This window comes from Plecotus auritus (genome assembly GCF_963455305.1).
Source record: "Plecotus auritus genome assembly, chromosome: 8".
NCBI lineage: Eukaryota > Metazoa > Chordata > Mammalia > Chiroptera > Vespertilionidae > Plecotus > Plecotus auritus.
In genome coordinates, this window is record NC_137782.1 from 11,524,507 (window position 1) to 11,550,305 (window position 25,799).

General features: G+C 55.1%; 1 protein-coding gene across 2 annotated transcripts in view; it reads left to right on the forward strand.

Moving 5' to 3' along the window:
* Positions 1-10,883, forward strand: part of SMAD7 (SMAD family member 7) — a 29,449-nt gene extending 18,566 nt beyond the window's left edge. For both annotated transcript variants that reach the window (XM_080683739.1, XM_080683740.1), the window contains exon 4: positions 8,900-10,883. In XM_080683739.1, the coding sequence (XP_080539865.1) occupies positions 8,900-9,438 (539 nt within the window). In that variant the 3' untranslated portion in view covers positions 9,439-10,883. The remainder of the gene's footprint in view (positions 1-8,899) is intronic.
* Positions 10,884-25,799: the final 14,916 nt, after the last annotated feature.

The window sequence follows — 25,799 nt, forward strand, 5'->3', positions numbered from 1 at the left end:
TGATTGGACCTGGTCTTCCAAGTTCCTTTCGGTTCCGGCATTCTGTGATCTTGGGTTTCTGGTTTTGTGCTGGAGTGGGAATGAGACCCCTGTTGCTGAGGTAGTGGGATGGCTAATGGCCCCTTCTGTGCACGAATGGGGATTGCCGTTATTCCTGTTTCTTGGCTTACAAACTCTTCCTAGAATGAGTGACAGCCAAGGAATCTTCCCCAGAAAAATGAAAATGCATACCCCTATGGCATATATTCCCAGGGGTCTTCAGGCTGGCGGTGGGATCCGTGTGCGCATGCAGGGAGAGCTTTGGGAGAAGCAGGGCCTTGTTCATTGTTCAGGGGGAAGACGTATACCTCACATTGACCGTCCTAACCATTTACAGGGGTATGGTTCAGTGGCATTAAGTACCTCACATAGTTGTGCAATCATCGCCGCCACCATCTCCAGAACTTCTCAGCTCCCCAAACTGAAACTCTGTACCCACTAAACCCTAACGGGGGCCCCCTCTTCCCAGCCCCTGACAACACTTTCTTTCTATGCGTTTGACTATTCCAGGTACCTCCTAGGAGTGGATCATACAGTGTTTGCCCCTTTGTGTCTGGCGGGTTCATCCATGTTGTTGTAGCGTGTGTCAGAATTGCCTTTCTTTAAACGTGTCTGTATACGGCTCGCTTATTCATTCTCCGTCGGTGGACATTGGGGTTGCTTCCAACTTTGGGCTGTTGCGCATAGTACTTCTATGAACACAGGCGGTAAATCATATCTTCAGAACTCGGCTGGGTTTAGACCCAGAAGTGGGATTGCTGGGCCAGGTAGGGATTCTAGGTGAGTGTCATACAACAGGGCCATCTTGACTTGTGTATCTGCATAGACTGAGCCTGCGGGCACCCCATCTTACTCCTGGAGGTGCAGCTGGGTGGGCGTGAGGGTGAGCCCTGGGCGGGGAGGGGGGGTGGTGAGAGAAGAGCAGGGGTCGGGGTGGGGTGACTAAGTCTATCCATGTTTTGGGGGGAGGAGTGGCCTGGCTGTGCAGCAATGCAAGCCAGACTGCAGCCCACCTTTTAGAGGACTCCGGGCCTCTGAAATGGGGGGCACAGCACAGAGCAGCCAGCTCTTTGTGTTGGACTCCAGGGGCCCTGTGGTGGCAGCCCAGGGTGGGGGAGACGTTTCTGTTTTTTTCATTCCATTGGCCTCCTCACTGGAGGCTGGGAGGGCACTGGAGAAGGGGGAACCTCAGGCCCAGGAGGTCCTGGGTGCTCTGGGGTGAAAGGGCTGGGATGGCTGAACAGTGAGTGTGTCAAAGCCAGAGAGATTAGATTACAGAGGCAGACAGAAGTAATGATTAACTTTCCCAGTCTGCACACTGTCTCCAGTCTGGCGTACTGTTGTTTTTCCCTGTAAGTACAGTGTGGGCCCCGGCCTGGCCAGGCCCTGGGTTGTAAAGAAAGAAGGAATGAGGTCTGGGAGTGAGCAGGGGGTGGGGGGCGAGGGGGGCGGGGAGCCAGGGAGCCTGCTGGAGGAGGAGGCTTTTCCATCGGCTCCTGCACTGGAATTTATTGGCCGGAATGTAGTAAATGTTCAAAATGTCATCCCATCCAACAGTTTTCATAATTGTTATGGAACAAGGGGAGCTGGGGAAGGGGAGGGATGAAAAGGACTTTTGTTTCCTACTGTATTTTTCCACGTCTTCAGAGGGTTTTCCCTCCCAGTCTAGAAAACCTGGAGTTGAGTTGGAGCTGTGGGGGGGCTGGGGTGGGGGCAGGGCGGGGCCTGCGGCCAGGTCCTGGAATACCTTTCCGGGAGCTGGAGGTCATTGTGCAGGGGGGCTGATTAAAAGGGGCCCACAGAGAAGGCAGAACCAGGCCGAGCTGTCCTGTACCCCTGGGGGTGGGGTGGGGGGGGGTGTCCTTTGGGAAAATGGGCTTAAGCATTCATTTTTATTAAGATTCTTACAGTATGTAGGCAACATACTTACAAGGGGTCAATAAAAAGCAGAAAGTGAGGGACATTTAGTGGTTTCAGGAATGGTTCCTTGGTTGGATTCACGTGTGAGTGTGTGTGCATTCCCAGTTGGGGATCCCCATGCAGAATTTGGGGTGGGGGGGGGATCTCTGGACTCCCTCCAGGAAAGAGGTGGGTGGGTTTTGAGATCTGATTTGACCACCTTCCTGTTGCCACCTTCACATGTGTCTTCCTGGGAGTGGCCAGCCGGGGTCCATACCCTGTGGGCGGGCAGGTAATGCCAGGCAAGCCTGGGGGCCTCCGTGTGCGCATGTGTGTGGACCCCTTTCTGGAGAGAGCTGCCGAGTTATTTGGGGGTATTGGTGGGAACTTCGCGGTGCAGCTTGGAGTGGAAAAGTCTTGCCGTTAAAACTTGAGAAGTTTTAATGAGGCTGGATGTATGCTAAACAACAGCCAGAGAGGCCATTTACTGTAAATATTATGAATGGAGTTGGCTGGACTGGAGTCCCCACCCTTCCTCTGAGGCCTCTGCAGCGGGCAGGGCTGGCCTCCTCCGAAGGCAGGCAGCCGGGTACACGCTATAATTTGCATGGCTGACGGCTGGGGCACAGGAAGCCGCGTCAGCCGGGCTGGCGAGACAGACGGGAGCTTTTTGATTTCTGTGGCTTCCCTCCCCTGCCCGGCTCTCCCCTCAGCTATATTCTCTGATGGCCAAGCACTGTTCTTAGGAAGGACCCCTGGGCTGGGGCGGCCCTCAGACTTGGAGGTTTGAGGGGCCTTGGGAGGTGTGGGGGTGGGGCCCATTCGGGGAGCAGGGAAGTACATTTTAGCTGTAGTAACTGATTAGTCATCACAATTTGTCTGGAAGGCACAGTCACACATGAGTCTTCTAGACCTGCAGGACCTGCTGATAGCTGATCAGTCAGCTTGGGAGCGTTTGCAGGAGGAGGGTGATGGGTGGGAGACGTCAGGGCGCCAGGGGCACGTTGGAAGAAGGATGGTGAGGAAGGAGACCCTCCCCTGGGGACTCACCCTTTTCCTGAGGGTCATGAGTGACATGACAGAGGACCCAGGTTAGGGATTCCTTGAGATGGACATGTTGGTTTAGAGGTGGGCACAGCAAAAATCTGACCCAAATCTCCCGGTCCTTTTGATTTTGTTTTGTTTTTGTCTTATTGTTGCAAATTAAATGCAAAAAATGTACGCTTTTCTCCCAAAGAGATTTTCTTACCGTCCGGAAGGTAGTAAAAATAAGTGGAACCAGCACGAACACTTTGTGAATCATGGAGTGCAGCCGGAGCCGGGAGTGGGCCCATGGCGCTGTTTTGCCCCAACCCCCTTCGTGTTAGTTATGGACCGTCAGCCTGAGACTCAGAGAGGGCAAGCCACTTGGCCAAGGGCACAGAGCAGCTCCCTTGGCAAAGCCGCTTCTTGGTGTGAGACAGCTGGACCCCCACACAGCCCTGAAGCAGGCATAGCCTTTCCGAAGTGTGTTCCGAAGGACACTTGTTCTCTGACATCTGCGGAGGAGCCCTTGGGGACGGGTGGCTTCAGGGGCCTGGGGTGGCTGCCCACCCACAGCTCACACCTAGCAGCAGCGTTCTGGCCTTGCATCCCAGCTCTGCTGTTTGGCAAGTGACTGTGCCTAATGTCCCATTTAACGTAAGGACAGGAATAGCCTGCGACCTCGGAGGGCTGTTGGGAGTCGCTTTGGAGCAGGGCCTGTACACAGTAGGTGCCTATTAGGTGTAGGGTGGGGCCCAGAATGGGTCTTCCACGGGGATGGGGTGGGCAAAGGAGAAGGTGGTTAGTGTTTTCCCAGCAGCTGGAGACCCCGAGAGATGAGACCCTGGAGTGTAGAGACCCCGAGAGATGAGACCCTGGAGTGTAGCTGCAGGCTGAGCCCTGGCTCCCCGCTAATTTGTAACTGATCATCATAACAGCCCTGTGAGGCTGGCACCGGGACGCTCCGAGCTGCCAAGGTTCCGTGGGAGGTCGATCTGGACTGGGGCGGTGGGGTGGGGTTTGCGTGGAGGTGTCACACCATAGCCAGAGGTCCCTGAGGAGCAGGATTTGGGGAACGCAGTCGGTTGGGCCCAAGGAGCTGAGGAAGTCCCCGGCCTTGGAAGGAAACCCTGTGGCTCCCCCTGCCCACCCCTCAGTCCAGCCACCTTCGTGGAGAGAACCTTGTTACAGAAATCCCGCTTTCTCAGCCCTACGGCCGCGGCCGGATTCCATCCTCTGGACCTTTTGGTGGAAGTGCTTGGCGCGTGGGTGCGAGGTGGGGTCTGAGAGAGGCGGCACCGCTCGGGGTTCGTTTCCACCCCGTGGGCAGCTTGCTCCAGACCCCAGAGCTGTCTGTGCTGCCTGGGAATCGGAGTCCTGGCGTGATCTCGCGCGTCCCGACGAGGGTGAAACACGGCCGATCAGAGCTGACCCCAGAACCCAAGCTGGACCCAGACACCTCATCGGTTTTTGTATATTGACTTCAGTTCTGGGCCATTTGCCTCTTGAAAACAAGAGCCCGGGAAGGGTCCTTGACCATTGTGAGCCTTTGGGATGAGAGCAGATCGACGATGGGCACCGGGCGCCGTTTCCTGACAGGGTGGGGAGCAGGGCCGCGGTGCTGTTAACCTTTGAGATGTCTGTAGGGGAAGGCAGGATGAGGCAACCGCTGGTGGCGCCGGCGTTCTGAGGAGAGAGGACCCTGGACCTGTCGTGGGCGAGGCTCGGTGATGTTTGCGTTCCAGGGCTGCTGGCTTTAACTTCTGGGTCTGCTTTGTGCCCTTCATCTGCCCTCATCCGCCTGGGTGAGGCCGCCATTTCTGCCCACGCCCATCTCCCCTGGCTTCTCCATCCTCAGCCTCCTGCTCTGCTGGGACCTTGGGGAGGGGGGCTCACAGGCCCATCCCACTGCTGGATTTTGGCAGAGAAGTGCCCCTTTACAATCCAGGTGCCTTGCAGAGGTGAGCTGGAGTGGAGACCCCTCCTTGCTCACCTGGTACTCCAGCCCCCTTGCGCCCTGGCAGTGGGGGGCACTGGAGGCAGTGGGCACCAGCTGTGTGCCTCTGTCCTGCTTCTCAGGTGTGTGCCTGTCCTGGAAGGCCACAATCTGGGGGACCCTCTCCTCTTTAGCCCCACCTCTGTGTGGGCACAGCCAGGCTCAGATGGCCTCCTTCTCACGCATGCCCGTGTTCTCAGTGGCATGGGGTGACCAGGTCTCCAGGCCAGATTTTAGGTGAGGGGAGAATTTTCTCGCTGGCGCTTTGGGAATAGCGCTTGCCTTCCTGGTCTCGCGGTGGACTTATAAGCCGGAATCAGAAGGGGGGGATGCCTGAGGCACTGGCCTTGCCTCTCCTTCCTTCCTCTGTTTTCCCCTCATCTCTTTACGCCTTCAAATAAAACTTTTTTAAAGGGGAAAATTCTTCCCCTACCTAAAATCTGGCCTGGAGATCTAGTCACCCATGTCGTTGAGACCCCGGCAAGAGCTTCATTCATGAGCCTCTGGTCTTCTGGAAGGGCCCGGTCTGTCCATTCATGACTGGGGTCATCAAATGGCGCTTTGTGAGCCGCAGAGAGCTCCTTGCTACGTGGCCTTCCCTAATGCACGTGCCAACACCAGGCAAAGGCCTTCCTCGGCACCCCCTCCCCCTCCCCCTTCCTCTTCAAGGGTCGACTTTATGCTTTAAGGGAAATGGGAAAAGGGGGGCCGGGGGACAACCTTACAGGAATTTTAGGCCGATTCAGCATTTTTTCTGGGATCGCTCCAAAAATTCCCTAAACCATAATAAAAAGAAAAAAATTGTGAGCAGGCATCTGATTAGTTAGCTTTTTACAACACAGCTTTTCTTTTTGATGCTTAAAAAATGCGCAAATACCGTTTTAAAACAAGCCCCTGTGCAGTGTTCTGAGGAGGGAAAATGCCAGAAAAGGTGATAAAGCTGAGGGAAGTTAACGAGGGGCGGCCGGCTCGCCCTTGGAGTGTGTGTAGCCAAGCTGGGCTTCCGAGGCCCTTGCTTAGCCCTGGTCCCGGCTCACCAGGGAGGCTCTTCTTGATCCGCCGGGGTCCTCGCCGCGAGACCTGGGGAGACAGACGCTTGTGCTTGTGGGCTGTGGGCCCCGTTCAGGGAACTGGGTTTCTCTGAAGATGATGCTGAGCGCTTCCCCGAAGTGAGCCCAAGTGACGGGGAATTTGGGGCAAAGGAGGAGAATCTCCGAATCTGCCACGCGAATCTGCCACGCGGGACGCTGTGCTGGGCCCGCAGTGTGCATTCAAGGGGCCTTAGCGGTTGCAGCTGTTTGTGCTCAGAGACGGCCCAGAGCAGCCGGGGCAGAAGGCCGTGGGGTGACTGGGGGTCCCGGTGCACGAGATCAGGGCACCTGGTGAGCTTTCAGGGGCCTTGTTCACACACAGGGACTCCCACACGCTGCCGTTTATCTGGGCTGGGCCATTAACCTCCACAGAAAAAGGCTTTTTCCAGGGATGTCTGGCAGCAAATTGCTGGGTGGACTGGCAGGCTGCACAGATGAAAGAGAAACCCGCCAGAACGCTCCCCTCTCTCTCTCTCTCCCCTCAGGCGCTGGGCTGGGCTGGGCTGGAGTCCAGCCGACCTCAGGCCCAGCCCCGCCCCAGCCCCTCCCGGCTTCCTCTGCCCCCAAGAGGCCCGTGGGGCAACACGGCCCCTACTTCTTGCCCATGGGCCTGGCACAAGGGCAACTGATCCCAGGCCCCCACCCCACCCCACTCTGCAGCTGCTCCTCCCTCCTAGCCGGGGCCAGGGCCAGGTTTCAGGGGGCCAGGCTCCATGAAGCAAAGTATTGTAAGGCTCTGCTGAGGGTCTCCTGCGCCGCCCTCCCCGTGGCTCCCTTCCAGCCAGGATTGTTGCCCGGAGTTGGGACAGTAAGGGAGAGCTTCTTACGTTTCCGACACCCACCCCCTCTTCCAGAAGAGGCGCTCCGCCAGCGCCCTGCGCGCAGAGACCTTCTTTACGTGGCTGCTGTGGGTCTTTGTGTAGCCTTCAGGGCCGAGCTCCCTCGGCAGGAAAGTTCAAAGATTGCCAGCGCTCACGAGTTTATTAGCAGTTGATGGATCCTTTGCAGAAACAAGTTAATGCCTGATGAGTCACCTTCTGCTTGGAGCCCTTGTCCCTCTCTTGTTTTTCCATATGTTCCCATGTGTGCGCATGCAAACACAACACACTCAAGTGTGCTCACATTTGGGGACACACCGTCTCGCTCACACTTGTGCTTTATAGGTGCCTGTGGGGGGGGGGGCGGGCCCGTGTTCTGGGTTGGTTTTCGGTGGGGTGGGGATTAAGGGAAAGGAATGAGCCCTCCGTTCCCCATTGTGTGGCTGTCGGGCAGGCATCTGAGAAGGCCAGGTGGGGTGTGTGCTTGGCTGCCTCAGTGGGTCAGAGGGCACATTGTCCACTTACTCATGGGACACCTCCATGCGAGACTGGCTGCTGCTGAAAAAAAAGTTCATGGGGCTCCCAGGTCCTAACATGCCTGTCCACACTGGACGGAGTTGTGTGCTGAGCTGCACGGGGGCAGCAGACGGGGGCGGGGGGCGGGGGGCCGCCCTCCTCCACCCCGTGGCCACGCTGCAACAATCCATCTATTCTCCAAGCCCAGTTGTTCCAAAATCAGAAAGGCCAAGCACACCGAAAGACACCTCACAGCCAACCCCTCCTTCCTGTCCTAAGCCTTTGCCTCCTGCCCCCCACCCCCACCCCTCTCCCCATTTTTGTTAACAAATACAAGACTTCCGGTCTCCGCCCTGCCACCACAAACCGCAGCCTCGTTCCTGCAGCCCGGCCTGGCTGGGGAGATTTATGGTTCCCAGTCTGAGGCCTGCCCCGCTGGCTCCAGCTTAAGGAGTCGTCCGAATGCCAGCCGCCAAGGGCTCCCTTTCCTTCCGTACATCCCCCTTTAAAGAGCTTCATGTGCCAGTTTAGGAAAATCACCTTACCGGGATCTCACCAGCCTCTCCCAGGCTGCCTGCGGGAAGAGACACTTCTGGGACGGCTGGGGTGGGGCCTGCAGGGGCGGGAGGAAGGAGGGGGCAGGCCAGGCGCCTAGATGCTGCTGGGAGGGAGAGGAGAAGGGGTGTGAGCAGAGAAGGGCACTTTAAGGGTGGCCATGCCCAGTTTAGACACATAATCTTCTGTCGGCTGGAGGAAGGGCTTCGTTAAGGTGGTCTGGGTTAACTGGACCTATCCTGGGTTGTGATTTGGCATTTTGGCGGGAATCCACCCTTTGTGCGCAGCGCTGCTGCTGCTGACAGACACCAAGGTTTGTTTTTCTGTTAGGGAGATTCTTTTGCCCCAAAACACCTCCATTTACATTTTTACCAGACAGCTCTTTTGCCCAAAGCTCTGATCTTGAGAACCTGGTGAAAGTCACAGAGACCACGGAGCAAATGGGTCTGGAGCCTGACGGCCTGGGCCTGGCCGTGTCATGCTCCAGGGCCCGAGCAACGAGCTTTCTGGGGCCCAGGTTTCTCATCAGGATGGCCAGGGCGCAGGGCACTGGCCTTCAGGATGCCATCAGCTTACAGAAGGAATTCTAGGCCATCGGCAAGGCCTTTTACAGCTTTTAGCCTCTGAGCGCACAGGAACGGGGCCTCCTTAGGCCAGGGGGGCGCACGTACTGGTGTCTGGGTCCCTGACAGGATGGGAAAGGGGTGGGATGAGGTGTGCCCAGCGAGCCCCCTGCTTAATTAAAGGCAGGACACTTGTACCAGAGGGTCAGGATTTCTGGCCCCAGTGGCAGGACTGGAACCGGTAGGACACACAGCCCCACCAGCACCTCCTCCTGTCCTGTGCCGAGAGCCCAGCCGGTTGTGGGTGCGAGGGGATGCGCCTGTGTGTGCGTGTGTTGATTCCGGGAGGAAGGGAAAAGCCCCACCCCCGCCAACCATGTCTACCGTTTTGTCTTGTAGATTCCCAACTTCTCCTGGAGCCTGGGGATCGGTCACACTGGTGCGTGGTGGCATACTGGGAGGAGAAGACGCGCGTGGGGCGGCTCTACTGCGTCCAGGAGCCCTCCCTGGACATCTTCTATGATCTACCTCAGGGGAATGGCTTTTGCCTCGGACAGCTCAATTCGGACAACAAGAGTCAGCTGGTGCAGAAAGTGCGGAGCAAAATCGGCTGTGGCATCCAGCTCACGCGGGAGGTGGACGGCGTGTGGGTGTACAACCGCAGCAGTTACCCCATCTTCATCAAGTCGGCCACACTGGACAACCCGGACTCCAGGACGCTGCTGGTGCACAAAGTGTTTCCCGGCTTCTCCATCAAGGCCTTCGACTACGAGAAGGCGTACAGCCTGCAGCGGCCCAACGACCACGAGTTCATGCAGCAGCCGTGGACTGGCTTCACCGTGCAGATCAGCTTCGTGAAGGGCTGGGGCCAGTGCTACACCCGCCAGTTCATCAGCAGCTGCCCGTGCTGGCTGGAGGTCATCTTCAACAGCCGGTAGCCGCACGCTCGCGGGCGAGGACAGAGCGAGCCGGGCGGGCCCAGTCCAAACTACTTTGCTGCTAATATTTTCCTCCTGAGTGCTTGCTTTTCATGCAAAACTCTTTGGTCATTGTTCTTTTTTCCCACCCCCTCCTCCTTCTTGTCATTCTTGTTTATGTTCCGTTTTGTTTTGTTCTTTGAGAAATAGCTTATGAAAAGGATTGTTGGGGTCTTTTTTGCGGGGAGGGGGGATCGTACTGTTAGCAGGACACCCCCATGTGAAAAGGGGAAGCAAAAATCAGTCCCCCTGAACACAGTGTATGAACGGGGAGCAGCCCCTAACCTTGGGGGTCATCGTTTCACTTACCAGAGTGGGTATGTGGACAGGTGTGTGTGTGTCTGTCTGTGTGCGCGCACGCCCGCGAGCTCTGAGCTTCTTAATGACCTCTCCAGCTGAGAGGTTTGTGCTCCCAGCTGTGTCTCCCTTGCCCTCTGGGCATGCTCAGTGGGGCAGAGACAGTACCCCGGCAGCCTGCGCCCAGTGTCCCAGCAGTTGCCAGAAGCAAGGCTCTGCCCCCAGCCAGGGAAGCCCCCGCCCCACCCTCCCCTTCTGAGGACCCAGGCCTGTCACTAGGCTTCTGAGAAACAACGCTGCAAGAGGCTGACCCAGAATCGGTTGTTTTCGAGTTTGTCTTAACTCCCCCTCCCGCCACCCCGCTGCCATTGTCTTCCCTTTTTGGCACCTGCTCCTGGATGTGTCTGAGCTACAGTATTGCTCACCTGGTGCCCTCTCAGGCCCTCAGCCTCTCCCCTGCCCCGGACCCCTCAGGTTTCACCCGGACTCAGAAAACCAGCTCAGCACTTTGCCTGCGGCCTGTGTTGAGCTCTGCTGTTAGACCAGCGAGGGGAGCCACCCCCTTCCCACCAAGGATTCGGTCCATCGTAACCCAAGGTACCATCCTGGACTGACACCTAACTCTTCTTTCGTTTCTTCTCCAACTCATACACTCGTATGATGTGTTGACACTGCTCTTAGCTCAATGAGCATGTTTAGACTTTAACATAAGCTATTTTTCTAACTACAAAGGTTTAAGTGAACAAGAGAAGCATTCTCATTGGAAATCTAGCATTGTAGTGCTTTTGAGAGAAAGGACTCCTGGAAAAAAAAAAAAACAAACCCTGAGATTTATTAGAGAAAAAATGTATTTTATGTTATATATAAATATATTATTACTTGTAAATATAAAGACGTTTTATAAGCATCATTATTTATGTATTGTGCAATGTGTATAAACAAGAAAAATAAAGAAAAGATGCACTTTGCTTTAATATAAATGCAAATAACAAATGCCAAATTAAAAAAGATAAACACAAGATTGGTGTTTTTTTCTATGGGTGTTATCACCTGGCTGAATGTTTTTCTAAAGGAGTTTATGTTCCATTAAACCATTTTTAAAATGTGTACTTGATTCCATGTTGTCCTCCAGCTCCTTTGTCTGACGATGGGACATGTGGGGAGGGGTGTCAGAGTCTGGGACAGTTGGGGTCTCCCTGGCCCAGCGCTTGGTTGGGGAGGGGGGACCGCAAAAGGAATGTCCAGAACAGCCTGCCTTTCCGTGGTCAGTTCTGTGTGTAGAAAGACCCGGAGCTACACAGACATCCTTGTTAGGCGGGGACCCTAGGGTGTAGCCGGCTGGGTGCCCTGAGTTTGTCATGGGGTCAACCCAAGGAAGCTCGGAGTTACAAAGGTGATTTTTTTTTTTTTTTCAAAGCATGAAAGAATTGAGAAAAGGGTTTTATTTTGGGTAGGAGGTTGCATTGGGAGATGCGTATGGTCTCAGGAACCCGGGTCCATCCCTTCCTGCTTGCTCAAGGTCCCGCCCCCCTGATTCCAGGACAGGTTCTCCGAGGGACGCAGCTCTGGGAGGGAGATGAGGGGAGGCTGGGAGTTGGTGCTGGGCGAACTGGTGGGCCACCTCCCCAGTCCCAGGCCAGGCACTCCAGAAAGTGGAGGAACCTCAGAGCCCCGTCCTGCTCTACCGTCTCCTTCCCCACCCACTGGAACTCCAGTGACAGGTCAGTCCCCTCGCCCAGCCCAGCCCCCAATGGCACTTGCTGGTAAAGTGCCTCTGTGGTACTTGACCTGAGATTTCTGTGGTTGATCTGAGCCATGATTTAGATTCAGACTGGCACGAGATGGGCACTGTATAACCCATGGGCACAGAGAATAGGGCTGTGAAGGCCGGGGAGGTGCAGGCATGGGGTGGAGGGGGTCAATGGGAAAAAGACAAAGGGGACGTCTGTAATACTTTTCAAAAATAAAGATAAATTAAAAAACAAGAGATGGTCACCAACCAGGAGTTGTGTAGGTATCTGTTGGAGCTCTTAAACCTGGGATCCAGGAGGGGGTATCTGAAGGGGGGAAGGTTAAGATTTGGGGTATCATCATCTGGTAGAATTTCAATAAGCCTTTTTGGATGGCCAAAGTATGAATGGCCAATTTTTCATTTTGCCAAATACTGACACAGCAGTACCTCCTCCTGGCACCCCCTTTTCATTCAAGGGACTTCTAATACAACTATGTGGTAAGAAATACTAACACGTGTCCATTTATGCTCTAGCAGTGGTTCTCAACCTTCTTAATGCCGCGACCCTTTAATACAGTTCATGTGGTGACCCCCAGCCATAACATTATTTTCGTTGCTACTTCATAACTGTCATTTTGCTACTGTTATGAATTGTAATGTAAATATCTGTGTTTTCCGATGGTCTTAGGCTCTACAGCAGCGGTTCTCAACCTGTGGGTCGCCTAAGACCATCGGAGAACACAGATATTTACATCACGATTCATAACAGTAGCAAAATTACAGTTATGAAGTAACAACGAAAACAATGTTATGGTTGGGGGTCACCACAACATGAGGAACTGTATTAAAGGGTCGCGGCATTAGGAAGGTTGAGAACCACTGCCTAGAGCAGGGGTGGGCAAACTTTTTGACTCGAGGGCCACAATGGGTTCTTAAACTGGACCGCAGGGCCGGAACAAAAGCATGGATGGAGTGTTTGTGTGAACTAATAAAAATTCAAAGTAAAGGAGCGGAGGGGAGAGCAAGAGAACCGGATAGAACAGCCGGATCCGGCCCGCGGGCCATAGTGTGCCCAAGGCTGGCCTAGAGCCTTAGTGCCAAATGGCCAACTGGGCCAGCTGGTTCGTTGAGGTGCTGGGGAGCTCACTACCTATCAAAAAGAACATTTTGCTTTTTTCTCGGTTGAACTGAAACCTACCTTCATTTATTCTAGTTCTGTGACCCAGAATAAGTCCTATCCCCACCTCTGGAACACACCCAAGGAGGGCTCTAATTACCACCGGGGCGGAGGGGCGGCGGGGCGGGCGGGAGGTGCCCCGGCTGGGAGCTGTCAAAGGCCTTTCAGTTTGCTCTAACTTGCATCAGCACGCTGGGAAGCTGCATAATGATAGCCACCACCTACTGAGTGCTTTGCTGGGTGCCAGGCAGGGTGCTCCCCGTTGAAGGGAATTATTTCTCTTAGGACCCTCTGCAAAAATGGAGGCTGCTTCGAGAGGTTAAAAGACTTGCCTCGGTCGCTCAGGAGGAGATGCGGAGGGAGGCCAGGGTCTGACGCGTCCGCCCATGCCCCGTAGGCATGGTTATTGATGGAGTGGGGCTGGTGCCAGTCCCACAGCTCAAAATCAGGATAATATGAGCCACCACGCTGCCGCCTGGCCCGCTGTTGGGGCGGGGCCTCGGGTTCGGAGGCAGGAGCCGTGGTGGCAGCGCCTTCAAGCCCTCCTGTTACCCAGATTTGGGATTTGACCTTCAGCCTCAAGAGGTCAGAATTGGGGTGCGGGCGTGTGGATCCCGGGGGTGGGGGTGGCTGGCTCTGGGTGGGCAGGGAAAGAGGACCGCTTAGGAAAAGCCAGGTGTGGCTGGTGGCCGACACTCCTCACCTGGCCAGAGGGACTTCACCTGAGCGCCTTCCCGGTGCCAGGACTGCGCTGCGGGGCAGCCTGCCCCCAGTGCCCTGGAGGGAGGACAGGACGCCACACCCAGGGTGGTCTCCACAGCACAGGGAGAGGGGGTGTGCCCAGGCCACCGGGCCTCATGGAGGAGGCGGCTACCAGCCCAGGTGGGGTTTGGATTAGTGAGGGGAGAGAAGGTGCCCAGAGTTTTCCTGCCGCCTGGCCCTCCCCCTTTGTATTTCAGCTCACCCCTTCTATTTGGGGGTGTCCCTGGGCAGCCGGCACCACTCAGGTGGCTGATCTCCTCTCACCTGGGCGTGTCTCAGCTGCCCCAACCAGAAACTTGGATTCTCCCATCTCTGCCTCATCCCCAGTCATAAAATAGAAAACCAAATCCCGGCCACCCTGCCTCATTTAATCCATAGTTAGAACATTAAATATCACTCCCAGGTTTCCTTTCTCCATCCCGGACTAGAACGATTTCGTTCAGGGACTTCCCGCATCTCCTTGACTCTCCTCTACTCCCAATGGCCTTTCAGCCCCTGCCTCTGCCAACCTCACCCTTTAACCCCACACACACCCCGCCCCCCTTGCACATAGGGTGACTTCACTTCCCCGCCCTGAACACGCCTTGCTCACGTGCTTCCAAGCAAGTGCTTTCCGGCTCCTTTAATTGGCTGTCTCCTTATCCTTCAGGTGGCAGCTCGGGCCACACCTCCTCCAGGGAGCCTTCCAACTTTAAAAAATGCCTGCCCTATAGAGATATCAATGGTGTAGTATTCGGCCTCCCCTACTGAACCCTAAGTTTCTGGTACTCTGGGGTCTCAGCTGGGGCCCCAGGTAGGATCTGCTGGTGCAGTGCTGAGACAGGGCTTGTCCCATAAAGGAGGGAGGAGGGGAAGGGGGGGCAGCCCTGTGGGCTTAGCTTGGGCTGGGAATAATAATAATGGCCAGCACTGATTGTTTTCTGACTTTGCTGTGGGCTGGTCCATTTAAACCTTACAACCACCCTAAAACAAATAGCATTATCTTTAGCCCCATTCTAGAGATAAAGAAACTGAGGTTGAAAGAGTTGCCTGAGGTCCCCCAGCTGGTGGCATCAGATTTCATCACCTCCGTGTTATCTAATCTCTGGGCTGACTTCGTGGGCACATGTTTTCTCTAAAACAAGTTCTGGTTAGGAAAGACCAAGCCCGTCTGATTGCGGAACCACTGAAGCAACGCCCGGCATCTGTGCAGTGTGTAGGCACCAAGGGCTTCCCCGCTGCAGCAGGAAGCAGGCAGGGCGGAGCAGACCCTCCAATCGGCGAGGGACTGACCCAGGACAGCCTCACCCAGTCTGTGCACGAGGCCCAAGTTGCACCCAAGTCCACAGCAAACAGACTCCCGAAGGTCAGACCCCTCACCCAGCCCGCTTCGTGTCAGCCTGTGCTGTCGGTGCTACAGTATCACAACAGCCAGTGACCGACCAGGGTTGGGCAGGTGGGCCGAGGGTCTGACATGACCGAGGACGTGAGACACTGGTGTGGGTTGTGCAGTCACACAGACCAGGGTTTGAGTATGGTAGTCTCTTGGGGAAGTCACTTCACCTCTCTGAACCTCAATTTCTGCAAAATGGGCAACACACCTGCCTCATGGGACCAAGACGCGGGTTCGGGAGAAAATACACCTGGGGAGCGGGCCACGTGAGAGTGAGGTTGGACTGCGTGGGGCTGTTAACGCCGGACCATCCTGACTACACAGATGGCCTGTCACTGTTTAATCCTCTAGAGCCGTGGTCTGCAAACTGCGGCTCAGGAGTCACATGCGGCTCTTTGGCCCCTTGAGTGTGGCTCTTCCACAAAATACCACGGCCTGGGCGAGTCTATTTTGAAGAAGTGGCGTTAGAAGAAGTTTAAGTTTAAAAAATTTGGCTCTCCAAAGAAATTTCAATCGTTGTACTGTTGATATTTGGCTCTGTTCACTAATGAGTTTGCCGACCACTGCTCTAGAGGCTCATTCAGGCATGGCGGTTAGGAATCTCCAACCTTCTTTCCCCTTACAGGGCAGCCAGGAGCACACAGGGCCCCTCCTCCACTCCCCCCCGCCCCGCCCCCCATGGTGGTAAGTGAGCTGAGAGAAGAGTCAATGAAGCCAATTGGCAGTGGAGGGAGGTCTATATTGGGGTGACCCCTTCCTGCTCAGAATGTCAACAAACCACTGAGACCAGGCCAGAGAGGAAGTCAAGGCCAGAGAGGAAGTCGAGGCCAGAGAGGAAGTCGAGGCCAGCAGTGTTGTAGGCACCAGGAGTCTGACCCGTGGGGTCAGACCAAACCTGGGTTCAGCAACCTCAGTACTTGGTTTCTGGCTAGGGAAGAATTCAGAGCCAAGTTGCAGAGGTAGAAGGAGCAATTCCTAGAAGAAATGGGCTTAGCAAACAAGTTCTAGAGGTAAAGGAAGGCCTCGGAGCTTGGGAGTGAGGAAGCTGATGGTAAGGTGCCTGGCGGGGAAGAGGGGAAGGAAGGGAAAGGCACGGGCGTGCTCCCTGGAGGGAGAGCCCCTGGGCCCTCCAACCTAAGGGTTTATTGTTTTTGTTTGTTTGTTTTTTAATGTATCTCTTTATTGACTTTAGAGAGGAAGAGAGAGGGATAGAGAGATAGAAACATCAATGATGAGAGAGAATCATTGATCGGCTGCCTCCTGCACGCCCCCTACTGGGGATTGAGCCCGAAACCCAGGCATGTGCCCTTGGCCAGAATCGAACATGGGGCCCTTCAGTCTGCAGGCCGACGCTCTATCCACTGAACCAAACTGGAGTGATGGCACCCTAAGGGTTTTAAGGGGGCGATTTCAGGCGGTCCCAGGGGAAGAGCTCAGTAGACGAAGCTGCAGCTGTCCAGGTGTGTCCTTTCAGGCTGAGGTCTCCACTGATTGATTCCTGGCCCCAGGGCAGGGGGTCATTATTCCACTCAGCTGGTCCTGACATCAGCTGTGGCCGGTTTTGTTGCTTATCTGGGCCTGGAGCTGAACTACAACTGAGGCCTGGATGTTAGCTCTAGGGAGGAAAGGTCAGGGGTCCAAACCACATGACCGGTGATATGCTGGGGGTGGGGGTGGGGAAGTCACCCCGGGGGCGAGGTCCCACCCTACAGCTGATTGTCCACTGCTAGGCACCTGGGGCTTTCCACCTGGTGGCCTTCTCTGCCTGGCCCATCGCCCTTGCTCTGCTCATGTCTGTCTAACTGCCTACAGCAGCAGTAACCAGGACAGGAGGACTGGGGAGCCCTCACCAGGGAGGAGGGGGCGTGCCACTGAGCGGGAGCAGCGTGCACAGCCCGGGTTTCCTGGCGCTGGAGCAGCAGGCCCGAGCTGCCAGCTCAGCAGGTTTTCCAACCAGAAATGCCCCCTCTCTTTCTGAAAGTAATGATTTTCTAAAAATGGATTCCTTCCCCTCCCCCAGCTGCAATTAATCTACTAGAACACCAAGTGGCCGCTGGAGGAGGCCCCTTGTGAGTTTGGACCAGTGCAAGCCTTTGATTAATTCAGGGACGATCTACCGGCTTTGGGGGTGGGAGTGGGGGGTGGATGAGGGCACACAGCCTGTGTGCAGGCTGGGCCAGGCTCACCGCGGGGTCTGCTTGGTGCCCATCAGAGCCTCAGAGACCAGGAGAGCTGGGAGCCTCTTCCCAGGAAGCCTGTATGATGAGCCCTCCTCAGGATGGAGAGTGCAGGATCTCAGACCTGCTCCAAGGTCACCCCGTGGACATGTGTGTCCGGGCCTTTATTTACACCCTGGGAGCTGCCCTTTTAGTAGAAGCCGCGGGGGAGAAAGGATATGATGGTTGTATCCTGAGACAAGCCTACATATATGTTAGGTAGTAGATGCAAACTTGAATTGTCCACTTGGAGGCTGTGTCCTTGCACCCAGCGCTGCTCTCGGCGTGGTCCCAAGCCATGTGGGCATTTTGGTGGAAAATCTGAGATGCAATCTATGCCTTGGATTTACAGGTGAGACACAGAGGCATGGAGGTAGAAATAGAGGGTCTCTTAAGGCTGCTTTGAACCAGAAAGAAATATGGCTAATTGGTAGCTAACAATATTACGCCAGATCTCAGCGCCGCCGAGAGCCCGTTCCACACACTTTCCTAATGCGTCTGGATGGAGCTCTGATGATCCCATTCTAGAAGAAACTCCTCAAAGAGACCCATGACTTACTTGGGTACCTAGCCAAGAGGTGGCCAAGCCACAGCTGGCAGCCCTCCTTAAGCCTACACTGGGGCTTTTAAACCCAAAGCATGCCTCATCTGCTCTGTCCAATGACCCTTCCAAACCCCTCTTCCTCCACTTGGAATTCCAGATCCTGGAAACACCAAATGTCTGTGGCAGAGGCATTTCATTCTCAGGGAGTTGCCACGTGTGCCTGCCATTTCTCAGCCTCCATTGCATTTTCTTTAGGGTTCTATGACTAGTTCTGACCAATGGGCTTGGAGTCAAGGTTGCACCTGGCCCCTCTGGGCTAAAGCGTAGAAGAACTGGTGAGCACAGTGATCCAGCTCCCGCTTGCTCTGCCACAGGGACCTGGAAGATGTTTTGAAATGATGAGGCAGACGATGAAAACAGCCTGGATCCCGCATCACCGCCCTGGAAAGTCGCTGGGTCCGCAGCAGACTTTGTGTGAAAGTGCACCTGTGTGTTACTGGACAGATTTGGCGGCTCGTCTCTCTAGCCGCATCCCTGGCCCATTCCACACCCTCAGGTGCTTGACCCAATCTGTCTTGCTTTCTCCTTTTTATGGAGCTTGGTCTTGTACCTCCAGCGTGACTGGAGCTCCCTGCGCCCAGGCACCAGCTCTCACACCTGAGTCTTTCACAGCACAGAGCCCAGCTCGGGCTCAGAGCAGGTGCCTAGTCATCACCTGCTAGAAGGGCCAGGAACCAAATGCAGCCCCGGGAGGACTGTTGGGGTGCCCTCCAAGGGCACAGCCTCCCCTCTCTCACCTCCTACAAGGCACTAGCAGCCCCTCCCCAACCTCCTTCTCAAACCTTCCATCTCCACAGGAGCAGGTCACAGCCACAGCCCAGCAGTATCAACTGAGACCCAGCCAAGGCCAGCGCTCTTGGCCAAGGAGAGAGGTCCAGAGCGCAGCTCTGGCTCCGCTGAACACATCAGTGCCAGTCGTCAGATAACATTCCCAGAACATCACTCTTCTTACCCTGCTGGGCTTCCCCATAGCACTGTTTGACTTTATATGAATTGTATTATATACACATTTTTAAAAATATATATATTTTATTGATTTTTTACAGAGAGGAAGGGAGAAGGATAGAGTTAGAATCATCGATGAGAGAGAAACATCGATCAGCTGCCTCCTGCACACCTCCTACTGGGGATGTGCCCGCAACCAAGGTACATGCCCTTGACCAGAATCGAACCTGGGACCTTTCAGTCCACAGGCTGACGCTCTAGCCACTGAGCCAAACCGGTTTAGGCTATATACACATTTTTTAAAAACTATTTTTTAAAATTTATTTCAGAGAGGAAAAGAGAGGGAGAGATAGAAACATCAGTGTTGAGAGAGAATCATTGATCAGCTGCCTCCTGCATGCCCCTACACTGGGGATGGAGCCCACAATCTGGGCATGTGCCATGACCAAGAATCTAACCATGACCTCCTGGTTCATAGGTCGATGCTCAACCACTGAGACACGCCAGCCGGGCATATGGTATACACATTTAACATTTTATTGTATACTAGAGGCCCGGTGCATGAAATTCGTGCAGGAGTAGACCTTCCTTCTTCTGGCTGCTGGCACTGGCTTCCCTCTGGCCACCGGGACCTGGGCTTCCCTCACAGAGGGAGGCCCCGCCCACCCGCCACAGCCCAACAATCGGTGGCCTGGGCCTCCCTCTGCGGGGAGATCTTAGGGCGATGGCCAGGCCCCCCGACCAAGTGCATCGCACCCCCCTTGGCTGGCCTGGTGCCAGTGGGTTTCATAGCGTGGTCCTGGATGGTGGTCTGGTTCGTCGTCCAGATGGTCATCCGCTGTTGGGCCGTTCAGTCAATTTGCATATTACGCTTTTATTATATAGGATCTCCTTGTTGGTCTGGCTATTGCCTGACTCCTCCAACACAGGGTGAGCTTTGATAGCAGGGACTCTGCTCTGGTCACTGCCATATCCCCAGTATCTAGAATAGTCCCCAGCACATAGTAACTTAACGTTCCAACTGAAATATAGGCATTCAAGTTCCAAGTGAATTTATTTTCCCCAAGAAAAGTGAGTTTGTACTTTCTTTGTGGTATTTGTGAAAGGACAGAGTGCATTCTTGTATTTTCCCCCCAGAAGGTGAATGCAAAATCTTGTCTCTCAGGCGATGGTAGCAACAAAACCACCACCGCCGTCATAATAATTCAACGCCTGCGTGTACCGAAGGCTAAGTAGGCCAGGCGCTCTCTGCAAGGCCTTGGTGTTGTCTCGAAGGTTAGGGTTGCCATTAGCCCATTTTACAGGTGCGGAAGCGGAGGCCCAGAAAGGGGGGCAGAGCGGGAGCCAGGTCTGCCTAACGCTGCAGCTCTTGCTCAGACCCCTGAGCCCCCGTGGGCAGCTTCATAGGAACAAATTCTGTTCCAAGGTTGAGATGTAGCCCAGGGCCCAGGGCCCACTAAGGCAAAGTTGTCTTTGCCTGGAGACTGGCTCTGTGCCAGGCTGTCCTGTTCCACTGGGGTCTGGAATCTGTGCTACGTCTGAGCCTTGTGTCACCAGCATCAGATCTTCCACTGACACTCGGCAGCCCGGGAAATGACGGTGCCTGGGAAATGACAGTGCCCGGGAGACTGTCCGGGAGACTTGTCCCGGAGGCCCTGCTCAGGGTAATTCCAGAGCTGGAAAGAATTCTGGGAATAAAAACAGACAGAGCAGGATGCCAGCCTGAGGGAATAGAACGGTGTGGGGTGATAGTGGGGCAATCAGGACGGAGAATTTTATTTTATTTATACAGGGTTTTTTTTCTTTTCAAATTTAAAAAAATACTGAAAGTAAAAATTAAAAGTAAAAGTTATCCTTAATATCATTGCTGTAAGCGGGGAGAAGGGCACCAGGAGTCTGACCTGTGGGGTCAGACCAAACCTGGGTTCAGCCACCTCGGACCTTAGGTTCTGGTTAGGAAAGAATTCAGGCAAGATCAGAATGCCATGCCCTGTGCTAAGAACTTTATTGACATAATACAATGACGTGCCGAACCCAAAGCCCCTCTGTGCCCGTGCTCACGTATGGTGAGCAGGGATGGGGATAAACAAGGACTCGGAGGCAGAACGCAATCAGCAGGACGTCTGTTAATGCCGACTTGCCTGTATGTCGCCTGGACTCTCTACCTGACTCGGGGAATTCTTTTTACTTAACTCTGCCGAGCGGCTGGCTGAAGAGCAAGAGGCCTGCCCCCCCGGCTCCCTCGTCACCAGGTACAGGCGTGCGACCTGGGGCTGGCCTGTGGATGCCCTCGCCCTGGTCTCACAGGCAGGATGTGGGAGCAGAGAGGCAGGATGCAGGAGACTCCTTCTGGGCGTGGGCAGTGCCACACCCCATTTCTGAGGAACAGCAGAGCCCAGGGTTTGGTGCCCAGGGCTGATGTCAATGGGGGTGAGGGGGAGAGCCATCTGGTGCTCCAGGGGGCCTGGTGGGTTCTCAAGAGGCCAGCTCTGTGGAGTGGCTCCGGCAGCCACCCTGCCACAGAGCTCTCTGGCTCGCTGCTGATGCTGTGACTTGCCCAGGACCCTGCCAGAATGATTTTCTGTAGTTCAAAGCTACGAAGACTGACCATGGGTCAGAGAGGCCAGGAGGGGCAGAGGGCATGGATGCTGCAAGCCAGCCCACTGGAGCCTGGGAATCTCTGTCCCTCTCGATGGTGATGATGGCCATGGGGTCCCCCCCACCCCATGGTCACTCGGGTCCTAAGCCGGTGGAGGCCACCCAGCGGGGGCAGAGTGGTACTTACAGAAGCCCTTGGGGATGCTCGGGAGGACCCAGGAATGTAGGAGGCAGTCACGAGATGTCCCTCCATCCTGAGAGCATGCAGTTTTGTTTTTTTTTAAATAATTCTTTATTGTTGAAAGTACCCTTTTTCCCCCTATTGAGCCCCTTCAGCCCGCCCCAGGCCTTCAGCACCCCATTGTCTGTGTCCATGCACCTTGCATCTATGCATACAAGGTCTTTGGTTGATTACCTCCCACCCTCCCCCGCCTCCCCTCTGAGATTCGCACTCTGTTCCACGCTTCCATGTCTCTGGATCCACTCCGTTCATCAGTTTATTGTGTTCATTAGATTCCACATAGGAGTGTGATCCTGTGATACTTGTCTTTCTCTGACTATTTCACCGAGTGTAATACCTGAGAGCATGCCGTTTGAAGCCAGGGCCGCCCTTTAGAGCAGCCGGGGTCTGGTCCATGGTCGGGAGGATGGGCTCTTACTTTGCGGCAAACAAGTAACTGTGTGGCTTGGGCAAGTCGTTCCTTTTTCCTGGGCCTCCGAGTCCTCGCCTGGCTCTCTGGGTGTGGACAGATACACTGAAAGGCCCGCTCCTGTCCCAGTACTTCCCGTATGACAGCAGGTCCCTGCCCTACACGTAGTAGGTGCTCAGAAAGTGTGGTTGACATCACCAGGGAATGGCCGGCCCAGTGGAGGGTGTGGCTGGGGTCTGGGGAGCTTTTCCTGGGGACTCAAGATCTTCCTCTCCTTGGTCTCCACATGGGGGGGTGGGGTTGGCCCAGCAGTGCTCCAAGGCACATAGCAGGCACTATCTGGGAAGCCATCCCTGAGCCTCGCCCCATCTGGCTAGAGGAGGCCCCGTCTCCAGCCCCTTTCCCTTGAACTGGAGCCAGGAGGTCCTCACGCATTACTCACTGGCGGGCGGCCCTGGCCCAGGGCCAAGGCAAACAGGCCTCCAGCCGGCCGGGGGGTCTGGTCTGCCAGGCTTGGGAGCGGGGAGGCACCCATCCATGCCCCACCCCTGCTTCGGCCAGCCTGCTCTGCCCCCTGCCAGCCCAGGCCCAGCCCAGCCCAGCCGAGAGGTCAGGCCTTGGCCCAGCCTCCGCCAGGGTTGGGTCCGGCAGTCCTTGTGGAGCTGGTGCTGCCGAAGGCCACCCTCTCTGCCAAGGGAGAAGCCACCGGTGCTTCCCCTGTGGCCAGTGCAGTGGCTTCACCTGCCACTGACCAGCCCCTGGGGCAGCAGAGGAGGAGGAGGGAGCCAAGGCCCTCAGACCTGCATCTCAGGGCAGCACCATTGACAGAAAGTGACTGGTGATAATGTGTCACGTCCATCAAACGTGGTGCAGTAGAAGGAGTGCAGGGAAGGGGCAGACCACATGGGCCAGGAAGACTTCCTGGAGGAAGTGGGGCCTGACAAGGCCTTGTACAGCCTTCATGGAGGGTTGTACAGTGGGTGTGGGTCTCAGAATGTGATGGGCCTGAAGATGGGGGTGGGGGTGGGGTGGGGTAGAGTGTGAGAGTCAGGCGGGCAGTAGGGGGCGGGGGCGAAGAGCTAGGTTAGGGGGATGTGGGCAGATGCTAGTGGTCCTGGGCAGGCCACTTTGTCTAGAACCCACCTTTCCACCTGTCCCTCCTTTCCTTCCATCCAAACTATGAAGATCTATTGAGCACCCACTATGAGCCAAGACCTCTAAGAGAGATTTCCCCTGACTCTTACACATGGGCCTGGCTCATGGAAGTAGGCTCAATAGCAGGGGTCCTCAAACTTTTTAAACGGGGCCAGTTCACTGTCCCTCAGACCGTTGGAAGGCCGGACTATAGTTTTTAAAAAAAACTATGAACAAATTCCTATGCGCACTGCGGGCCCGGGACGTGTCGGCTGCTAAGCAGGACTGGCAGTGGCACCCCGCGGGCCGGATAAATGTCCTTGGCGGGCCGCATGTGACCTGCGGGCCGTAGTTTGAGGACCCCTGAAATACAGAAATGGCAATCACAAGAGACATATTCTTGCCCTCAAGGAACTTATCTTCTTGTGGAACAAAAAATATAAGATTACAAATGGTGACAAGTGCTATAAAGGAAAACACCAGAGTGCCAAGAGAAAGAGTGAGGGGAGGGGTGTGTGTGAAAAGTGTGGGCTTTTAGACTGCTGGGGTCCTGGACAAGCCCTCTGACACCCCCACGCCGCTGTTTCTGCCTTTGTAACGTGGGAATGAGGATACTGCCTACTTTATAGAGTTGCCCATTAATTTTTTCCAATGATCAAAATTAGAAAGTGTTAATATTGACACAATTTTCTAATCCGCAATCTATATTTAGTTTCAATGGTCTTAATAATGTGTTTTTTTTAAAACAGTCTTGAGATCTAGTTCATATACTATACAAGTGATCCACTGAAAGTGAGCAAGTCCACGGTGTTCAGGATAGTCACAGATGTGTAACTGTCACCGCTGTCAATTTTAGAACATTTTCATCCCCCGGAAAAGAAACCCCGTGTATACGTTGGCTATCACCCACTTACTTCCCACCCCCGCCCTAGGGAACCAGCAATCTGTTTTTTGTCTATAGATGTCCTTGTTCTGGGTATTTCATAGAAGTGGAATCATAATATAGTCTTTTGTAACTGGCTCCTTTCACTTAACATAATATTTTCAAGGCTCATCCCTGTTGATGTATCAACACGTCTTTTTTAAGAAAACTTTTTAAAAAGAGCAATTTTAAATTCACAGAAGTGAATGGAAAGTACGGAGTTCCTCCACACTCCTTCCCCTCAACCACAGCCGGGGTCCCCCTCCGTCCCCGACACCCCATGCCAGGATGGTAGGTACAGCGTGATGCCAGACTGTCACAGCCCAACATTGACACATCATTCACAGCCACAGTCCAGAGTTTACCCGAAGGTTCACTCACATTGGCTGGAAAATGGTCCGCGATATGGATATGCCACATTTCATTTGTCGTATTAAGACTCCGTAGGAGGCCTGGAGGGGCCAGGCTGAGGGCCCCGGGGAGGCCTGTCTGCCCCAGAGGGGTGCCTGCAGGGAGCAGCCTGGCTCCTGCCCTGGCTGCTTCCTCCTCCCTGAGCTTTCTGCTTTCACCTTGTGGCTCCCTCGTTTTCACATCCCTTTGAGGATCTCCTCTGGCTCTGGCCTGTCTCCTTTGCCACGGTCCCCCCTCCCTCACCTTGCCTCCCTGGCACGCAGGAGTGGGCAGCAGGGGATCTTGGGGACCCTTGGATGGTGCAAGGCCCTGCTCATCAGACTGGGTGGGGAGACGGAAGGGTGCCTCCCTCCCTGTGACCTTCCCCCCAAAGCAATGGGCCATCCAGTGGGGAGATGTCTCGCTGCACCCGCTGGCTTTCTCTGCGTCTGGTTCCAGCCTGGGGCCTCACCCTGGCCAACCGTCTCACAGGCGGTAGCGTGGCTGGAGGCCTGGCCAAGCGGCCTGCATCCTGAGTCGGCCAGTGCCAGCCCAGGCCTCTCCCTCCTCTGCACAGGGCCTCTTCCTCCTGCCTGCTGTCTGGAGGGGCCCTGCAGGTTCCTCATTCCAACCTCTGCTTCCTCTCCAGCGCAGGCCCCATGGCGCCCGGAGGCAACCCGATGGCCCTTTGCCTCAGCTCTGATCATCCCTGTCTTCATCGATACCAGACCTCTGTACCCACTCCTTTGTCACAGGGCAAACTGCACAGGGATGAGGAAGGCTCAGCTGTGGGTTCAGGGCCCCGGTCCTGGGGAGATGGAGATGTAGGAGGAGGTATGGCTCCTGCCCCTCCCACCTTCCTACCCTCCACACAGGTCCCTGCATGTGAGATGGACAGGCATCATGTCTGGGCTGTGGCCCCGTTCAGAGAAGGGAGGTCAGCATGGGCTGCAAGGCTGGGGCAGGCGTGGACTGGGATGGACCAGGTTCCCTGAGGTGGTGGATGTGGCTAAACACTCTGGGACCCTCAGCTGATCCCTGAGGGACCGTTCCTCCCTCTGACTGAGAGGGGACTTCCGTGCTGGTGGGCAGACAGCTCTCCACAAGGAAGGGGATCCCGGCCACGGGGCTAAGTGAGATGCCACAAACTGAGGCCAAAAGCATGGACTGTGGCCCCAGACTGCTTGGTTTAAAAACACCTGCTAAGTAGCTGTGTGACCTTGGGAAAGTTACTTAACTTCTCTGGGCCTCAGTTTTCTCAGCGGTAACATCGATGTTGATCACAGACAATGTCTCAGACTCTACTAGTAAGGCTTAGAGCAAGGCTTTCCACAACTCGACACTATTCATAGTTGGGGCCGGATGATGCTTTGTTGTGGGGAGCTGTCATCTCTCTCCTCATTAGACCCCATTAGCACAGCCTGACCCGAGTTGTGACAACCAAAAACATCTCAGACGCAGCCCGACGTCCCCTGGGGCAAAGTCGACCCGACTGAGTCCGCCTGGCTCAGAAGCTCACACAG